At 40.5% G+C, this 8,954-nt stretch overlaps 1 gene segment (V, D, J or C); it reads right to left on the bottom strand.

Annotated features, from left to right (window-relative positions):
* Nucleotides 1-5,909: 5,909 nt before the first annotated feature.
* Nucleotides 5,910-8,698, bottom strand: LOC133067362 (T cell receptor alpha variable 18-like). The segment is given in 3 exon segments: nt 5,910-6,249; nt 8,290-8,407; nt 8,535-8,698. Coding segments are annotated over 3 exon segments (252 nt in total).
* Nucleotides 8,699-8,954: the final 256 nt, after the last annotated feature.

Below are 8,954 nucleotides of genomic sequence, written 5' to 3'. Positions count from 1 at the left end.
TTTTGCATGCAGATATGTGTGTGTGTGTGTGTAGCTCTATTCAATTTTACACACGTACAGATTCATGTATTCATGTATATCACATGTATAGGTTCATCACCACAATCAAGATGCACAATTGTTTCATCATAACAAGGTTCCCCTAGGCCATGCACACCTTTGTAGCCACACTGACCCCCTTCCCTAATCATTAACCCCAGACAATCACTCATCTGTTCTTCATCCATACAATTTTGTTGTTTAGTAATGTCATAGAGGGGCTTCCCTGGTGGCTCAATGGTAAAAGAATCTGCCTGCAGGAAATGCAGGTTTAATCCTTGGGTCAGGAAGAGCCTCTGGAGAAGGAAATGGCAACCTGCTCCAGTATTCTTGCCTGGGAAATCTCATGGAAAGAGGAGCCTGGTGGGAGTCCATGGGATTGCAAGGAATCAGGCCTGACTTATCGACTAAATAACAATAATGTCCTAGAAATGGAATTATATAGAAGTAGCCAATGAGATTTTTTTTCACTTAGCATAAGTAGTAAAATCATGAGATCTATCCAAGTTACTGTATGTATCCAACTTGTTGGTCTTTTTCATTTCTGAATAGTATTCCATGGCGTAGATATTTCACAGTTTGCTTAACCAGTAACCCACTGAGGGACACAGTTGTTTCCATGCTTCAGCTGCCGTGAATAAAGCTGTTATGAATATTCAGGTACAAGTTTTTATGTGAATAAAATCTTTTATTTATTTAGAATAAGTGTCCAAATGTGTGACTGCACGTTTAGAGTTATGAGAAACTGCCAAGCTATTTTCCAGAATGCCTGTATCATTTTAGATCTTCATCCGCAATTTGTGAGTGACTGAGTTTTTCCCACATGTTTGCCAGAATTTAGTGTTATCACTATTTTTTATTTTAGCCCCACTGAGATTTGTGTAGTGATATTTCATTGTAGCTTTAATTTGCATTTCTCTGATGACTAATATTGTTGAACATCTTTTCAGGTACTAATTTGCAATCTGTATATCCCCTCTTTGGGGAGCACCTGTTCGAATCCGTTGCTCGTTTTCTTCCCTCATAACTCAGTTGGTAAAGAATCCACCTTACAATGCAGGAGACCTAGGTTCGATCCCTGGGTTGGGAAGATCCACTGGAGAAGGCAAAGGCTACCCATTCCAGTATTCTGGCCTGGAGAATTCCATGGACTGTATAGTCCAAGGGGTCGCAAAGAGTCAGACACGACTGAGCACCTTTCACCTTCACCTCCAGTTCTGTAACTTATCATTTCATGTTTTAACAGGGTCTTTTACAGAGGAAAGGTTTTTAATTTTGATTCAGTTTGGTGTGTGCATGTATGTGTGAGTGTATCATGCTTTCAGTGTCAAATCTAAGATTTACTTAGCTGCAAGCCTGAAGTTTTTCTCTTATTTTTTTTAGAGTTGTAGTTTAATATTTTACATTTAAGTCCATGATCCATTTTGAGCTAACTTTTATAATGTATATATTTTTTTAATATTTTTTAAAAGGCTGTGTCATCATCTTTGTTTCAGGCTTTACCTATTTGCTGTTATCAAGTAACTAGTTCAAAGCAACATAACCAAAGTGTGGATTGAAGACCTCTCATAAGGGAGTGAAAAAAAATTTGTTCTTTGAGCCTGTGACTTTCCCTTTTTATACTTAGTGTGATTTCTCTACCTAAAGAGTAAAGTTAAAATTGTAGTAAAAAGCCAAGCCCTTCTCAATTCATCACCTCTGAAATCCTCTATCATGTATTACAGGGCAATGCTTTCTAGTATAGATTCAGAAAATGGTTACTTCTGTCTTATGAGTGAAGATAACTGTAATCTCTTCTAACATTCACATTTCTTTAAACTTTAAAGTTCTCTGAGAAAAATGCCTATCAATCTTTAAGTCATCAAACTGAGCTAAACATCAGAATCTCCTTACTTGTCTGTAACTTCTGTCCTATAATTGAGCATGTGCTTCTCGAAGAAGAGAATATTCTTTACAAATTGTCCCAAGAATGAAAATTCCCTCTTTCTGTTATTACTTTTTGCTAAAATTACAGGCTTCCATTGACCTTTTTTCACAGTCAGCATTCCAAGGTCAAACAGCTAATTTCTCCAAGGATGTAGTCATTCTTCTTTCTACTGTCCCAGGGGCAGAGTCTTTTAAATACCAAGTTTTTAAACACAAATATTACAATTGAGGATAACACTTTCTAAAAATTTTCTTAAGGGTTGTGAATCCAGGAGCTTAAAATTGTTCTTGATCAAAATAAGTCAGCCCTTGAAAACAGAAACTAGAAAAACAGACAAGGTAATTTTCTTGTCTTAGGCTAGGACTCCCAATGATAGGAGTATTTATCCCTAAACTAGGTCTTTAGATTTGAAAGCAAAAATATACAAAGAAGCAGCACAAGTCATGGCAATGGTAAAGATAAATAGAAACAGATAGTTTGACACCATCCAGTTGTACTCATGAGCAATATCTAGAGTATGGAGACTACCTGTTATACAAAGGTCATTTCCTTTGAACCCTAGAAATTAGGATGGAAAGGAAAAGTATTGGGACTCAAAGACAATGAAGGTAACTATGACTTTCTTTCAGTCTGGACCACTGCTCCCTCCTTGCCCACTACCATCCTTAGCTTAATAGGACTCATATCTTTAGCCACAGCAAGTAAATATTTGAGGCCAAAATTCGAAGATTAAAAAGTCTAGAAATGAAAGCAAGAAAGAGCTAATACAGGGGTACGTTAACATTGGCTGAAACCTAGAAGAATCACTGATAAGAGGGACTTCCAAGTTTACAAAAGAACAAGTCGATACACCTCACTATAGACTCACTCAGGGGATTAAGATGGCTCTGTCTATGCCAACAGGAGGGAGACCATTTAATTTAATTGCAAGCCTGAAAATAGTACCATACGAAGAAAATCTGTTCAAACAGAAAGGGAACTTATGACACATATAAACAGAAGTATTCTTATGGTGATGAGAAATGAACTACAAGAAAAAATAGATCCACAATTACCTAACAGCATCCAAAGGGTAGAAGCTCTATATCTGTTGATTTTATGAATTAATTCTTCTTCTTCAGTCAACCAATATTTAATATGTAACCACTATGTGCTATGTACTGTGTAATGTACAATGCATTCACACTTCCTGACCCTATGGAGCTCACAGTTATATTCATAACAGAGACATTACTTTGCCAACAAAGGTCCATATAGTCAAAGCTATGATTTTTCCAGTAGTCATGTATGGATGTGAGAGTTGGACCATAAAGAAGGCTGAGTGCCGAAGGATTGATGCTTTTGAAGTGTGGTGTTGGAGAAGACTCTTGAGAGTCCCTTGGACTGCAATGAGATCAAACCAGTCAATCCTGAAGGAAATCAGTCCTGGATATTCATTGGAAGGATTGATGCTGAAGCTGAAGCTCCAATCCTTTGGCTACCTGATGCGAAGAACCTACTCATTGGAAAAGACCCTGATGCTGGGAAAGATTGAAGGAGGAGAAGGGGATGACAGAGGATGATAGCTGGATGGCATCACTGACTCAAGGGACATGAGTTTGAGTAATCTCTGGGAGATGGCGAAAGACAGGGAAGCCTGGTGTTCTGCAGTCCATTGGGTCACAAAGAGTCGGACATGACTGAGCTACTGAAAAATACAATACATTATTATAGATATAGATGTTGATACATAAAAGCATATTGATTGCAACATCCCTTTTGTCTTGGGCTTTGAAGACAGCCTGCAGTACAGGAGGACACATGGAGAGAGACCACAATACATGCTTGAAGACACTTGCAAAACATATATAAAGCCCACTTTTTAACTTCCCTTAGCCTGTTCTGCACAATGATATATGAGAAAACTGATAATTTACTAAAGTGTTAGAATAAATAGGGACTTCACAGGTGGTGCAGTGGCTAAGATGCTGAACTCTCAAAGCTAGGGACCTGGGTTTGACCCCAGACAGAGAATTAGATCCCGTGTGCTGCAACTAAGAGCTGGCACAGCCAAATAAATTTTAAAATATATTAAAAACCAAAATAGAAAAAAAGTGAAGCTGTGGTGATGTGTGTTTCTTTCAATCTTTCTAAAGTTAGAGGAGATTCAAAGGGTTGACTGAGAGAGTTTGAAATATTCCCCTGAAGTCTGGAGGATTTTGAGGCTCACATTAGGTTGCAATGACAACTTCTCTCACTTTACTGTGGTAAAGAATCTGACTGCCAATGCAGGAGATGTGAGTTCAATCCATGGGTCAGGAAGATGCCCTGGAGAAGGAAATGGCAACCCACTCCAGTATTCTTACTGGGAAATCCCATGGACAGAGGAGCCTGGAGGGCTACACTCCATGGGATTGCAAAGAGTCAATTCTAGGATACATTTTTCTTCTTTCACATGTTTTATTTATTCCTTGAAACTGCTTACATCTATTTTCTTCATTAAAAGTTGGTCTCTATGTGACTTTATTTCCTTCTTTCCAGTATGTTTTACAAATTCAACTCTTAACTAATTACTTGATGACTTGGCTATGTAAGTGTGTTGTCTCTCTCATCTCTCTCCTTCACACACTTGCGTGTCATGCACACACACACTTATACTTTCTTTTCTGGAAAGTTGCTCTTTACTGGGATCACTGTTATTTGTACAATAGGGATAGAACATCCTTACACAAGGAAGAGTAGTATCTTTCTTTTTGGAATTCTAGATGAAAGCAAACCCACTAGGTTAATTCCCACCTAAAGTCACCAAGAATAGTGCAGAGACTTAACTCTTTTAGATGTTATATGACAGCTACTCTGCACATACGTGGGGCAGAATCATCCAAAATTGAAGCCATCTGGAGTTAACTGGGACTAAAGTATAAAGCAAAGCCTTCCTATAAAAGAATTTTGTGAAACAAGGAAAATATGACTGTTTAGTAATTGCAGAGTGAAAATGCTCTATACTCCAAGGTCACAGAAATGAGCAGGGAGCCACATCAGAAAGATTTAATGGTAAACTCCTATTAAACTCCTAGGAGTCATCAAGAAAAACACCAAATACCTTTGTGTTTATTCCAGTATTGTTTACTACAGTGAGTAATACAATCTAAAAAGCTAGTAAAATGGAATTAGCCCAAAAGTATGATAAAATCACACATTGGAATATCACCATTAGAATGTGTGATGTTGGCCTATAAATATTGTTGTGAAATAATTATTTCACAATATACTGTCAGGTAAAAACTCAGAATAGAAATATCCTATAAGGTATGAATCTCTAATAGAGTTCTTTGTGACTAGTAAAATTGGTGAGTTATTTTGTTTTTAGCATTCCTTCTTTGCATATTCTATTTTCTACCTTAAACATACATAACTCTGTAATCACATATCAAGAATGTGACCAGGTGATGAGGTTAGTTCTGAGCAAACTGTAGGGTTTTGTTTTCCCTTGGGGTGAAGATTTGTGGTAACAGTTACTCTATGCACATCACTCCAAGTCATTCACGGCACAGGTGAGGCAGGGCACAGGGAGGGTCCAAGAAGTGTCCTTTCAGAGATATTTCAGATCCACAATGATGGCCAGACTTACAATGCATAAATATTTGTGCAATGAACCTACAACTCTAACAACTCAGATGCAGATTTAGTCAAATACTATTGAATTTTTTAAAGCCAGATTTCATGCTTCAATAAATCACCATTTAAGTTTTTTTTTTAATTTGGCAAATGATCTTCTGCAAGATAAAGAATTGAAGATAAAGGTATTTTTGATGAATGACACTTTGAAATATGTTCTCTGAGCCAAAGAGATAGCATTTTCCTTACAGTGAGGTTTTCACTTCTAACCCCTCTACCTGTTCCTGTCCTTACTGAGAATCTCACGAAGGTGTTCACAGCTGGGGGACTCCACATGTTGACATCTGAGGTTTCTGTGGGGCTCCCTCAGGCACCAGCATCACTGTGGTCTCTCAGAGCACAGAAATACACCACTGAGTCCTCGAGCTGTAAGTCTGTGATGGTGAGGCTGATGGAACTCGTTGCTTTCTTGAAGTTCAAAAAATACTGACCTTTTGTTGTATTCAGTTCATTGAAAGACTCCTGATGAATAAGGAAAATCATTCCCCCACTTGGTGGTTGCTTGTACCAGAATAAATAATAAGAATAACTAACAGCTTCATATGCACAGTTCAAGGTTACATCCTCCTTCTCCAGCACAGGAATTTCTGACTGGTTTTGAATTACTTTCTGGGCCATGATGGATCCTAGAGAGAAGAAAAAAAAATAAAATAAAATAAAAAATATATATATATGGAGAGAGAGAGAGACAGAGAGGAAGAGGCTGATTCTCCCAGTGGAACTCAGAGGGCTTCAAGGAACAAACAGAGGATTAAGAGTTCTAATCCCTCTGCCAGTTAACCAACTCTCCTAAACCCCAACAGACAATAATCACCTGCCCTACCTCTACACACGGGAGCTGAGCAGAGCTGAGTCTGCTGGCGGTCATCCTTACCAGCCTTACCAAGGCAGACAGAGGCTATGAGAGCTCTGAGCAGGCCAGGGAGCCCCATGTGGGAAGTTCTTCCTCTGAGTAGATGCCTGAGCCGTGCCTGAGGGCACACGCACGGTGACTGAACTGTGAGACGCTTCTGCATCAGAACAGGAGATGAAACTGGCTGATATCAGTTTGCCTGCGTCATGTCATGGCTTGTTGATGTGGTTGGTGATTGTAAGCTGCCTATTTAGACTGGAAAGTCACTTGGTCATAGCTGACTCTTTGTGACTCCATGGACTGTAGCCCACCAGGCTCCTCTGTCCATGGCATTCTCCAGGCAAGAATATTGGAGCAGGTTGCCATGCTGTAATTAAATTAACAACAATTACATCAGGGCTGCATGCATATTCAGTCAATGCATCTAGGATAGACATACGTTTTGTGACAAAAACAATTTATTATGATTATAGTGACCTCTGAGAACAAATAGGCATCCATTTTTGTATAGCTCTTTTGGGGGGAGGAGAGAGCTGCAGCCCAAATCTACAGTGAAATAAGCTCGCAAGTTTTTCTTTCATACCGGAAGATAAAACTGTTTACTCTCAATCGTCGTAACTTTTCTCCCTACACTCCAAGGCATGGGTTTCTGTGGAAATTTACACTGGATAAAGTTCCTTGTCTGTTTAATGCAACCACAGCAAGCTTCCTGGTGGACAAAATTTGTCCAGCTGTATGTGTCTAACAGGAATCAATAATGTGTGCTAAAATAATCTTGCTTTTAAATGTCCACCCTATAGCCAAAATGAGTACAAGCTCACCAGACCAAACATCCTTATTTCCTTACATCAGAAATGCAGCCCTAGAGGCTGCCTGCCGCGGCTACTGAGCCCGTGCGCCACCGCCACTGAAGCCGGTGCAGCGGGAGCCCGCGCTCCGCCCCAAGAGGAGCCGCCGCGGTGAGAAGCCCGTGCACCGCAGTGATGAGCAACCTCCACCCGCTGCAACTGGAGAGAGCCCAAGGTCAGTAACAAAGACCCAGCCGGACCAAAAATAAAACAAACAAGTAAGTAATAAAAGAAACATGGCCACTCAAAAGTCACAAACGCTTTTTCATCCCACGGCTGCAACTGCTCCAGTTCAAAGACTTTCACTGCAAACGGCACCTCAATAGCGTTACGTCTCAGCCACACGCAGACTGCTATGTGATTTGCCTGGTACCTCTGTGTTGGTTTATGATGATGATTCAGGTGATGCAGCTTTTAATCATCTATTTCTTTTCTCTAAATGAACTACTAATTTTGTGACAACTAACATCTATCTTGCATTATGAGAAAAATAGATTTATTTTGAAAGTCAGCCTAGAGAAGAGAGGAAACTTTCTGGATGAACAGGGGTACTTCTGGGAATTGGAGCTTGGGTCTTCTTTAAGACTGACATCCAACCTATGTTCCCTGGAGAGCAATTCCCAACCCTCTGAGTTTCTAGGATTAAACCTGAGCTTGATTGGTTTTCCTGAAAAACTCTAAATGTACACTAAACCCTGATCAAGGAGAGACTATACCTCTTCCTGACGTCAGCCTCCTGCTCCCCTTGGGTTTGCGCTCAGCTCCCCCTGCAGCCCTCCATCACTGTGTCACTCAGAGCACAGTAGTACACAGCCGAGTCTGATGTTTGCACTGCCTGTTTCTGCAGGTGGAAGGAGCTGTCCCTCTTCACAAGAGTGGCCTGAAAACCTTCATGCTCTACCGTCTTGTCTGCTGTTAAGCCCTTCAGGAGGAGTTGAGGAGCTTTGTTGAGATGCTGGACGTACCAGAAAAGATAGGGATCTGAATACGTGGCCTGGTAAGTGCAGTTCAGGGTCATGAGAGCCCCCTCTGAGACACTCACTGGGCCTTCTGTCTGGTTCACTGAGTCACCATTGGTCCCTCCTACAAGAGAATCACTTCGTTATCGTAGAAATGTACAGGAGAGGAGTTTTCAGCCAGAGAAGAAAAATAAAACTGACCTGTTATCATAGGAAAATGAGAAATCATTTTAGGATAAAATGCTACTTACCAAGTATTAAGAAGATGACCAGAACTGAGTGAGTGGCAGAAAACATTCTGGTAACAGTCCTTGTTCCCTAGAAACATCAAATCTAACAAAGCTAGTCTCAGCTCGATGTTACAGAAGCCCCTCACTCAGAAAATGGGGACCCCTTTCTGCTCAGCAGCAGTCACCTGTCTTGTGGCTACAGAGGAGGCAAGTCAAACCAGCTCCTGAATACAGAAAGGAATCGCATTTGAAGGAAGCCCCGCCCTCTGGTGGTGATCTTAAAGATTACACCACAGTCATATCTGACCTCAGTTCAGTTCAGTAGCTCAGTCGTGTCCAACTCTTTGTGACCCCATGGACAGCAGCAGGCCAGGTTTCCCTGTCCAACACCAGCTCCCAGAGCTTGCTCAAACCCATGTCCATTGAGTCGGTGATGCCATC

This window comes from Dama dama, chromosome 12 (assembly GCF_033118175.1).
Source record: "Dama dama isolate Ldn47 chromosome 12, ASM3311817v1, whole genome shotgun sequence".
NCBI classification, from domain to species: Eukaryota; Metazoa; Chordata; class Mammalia; order Artiodactyla; family Cervidae; genus Dama; species Dama dama.
Note: the sequence above shows the minus strand (reverse complement) of the source record. Positions and strands in the feature narration are given on the sequence as shown.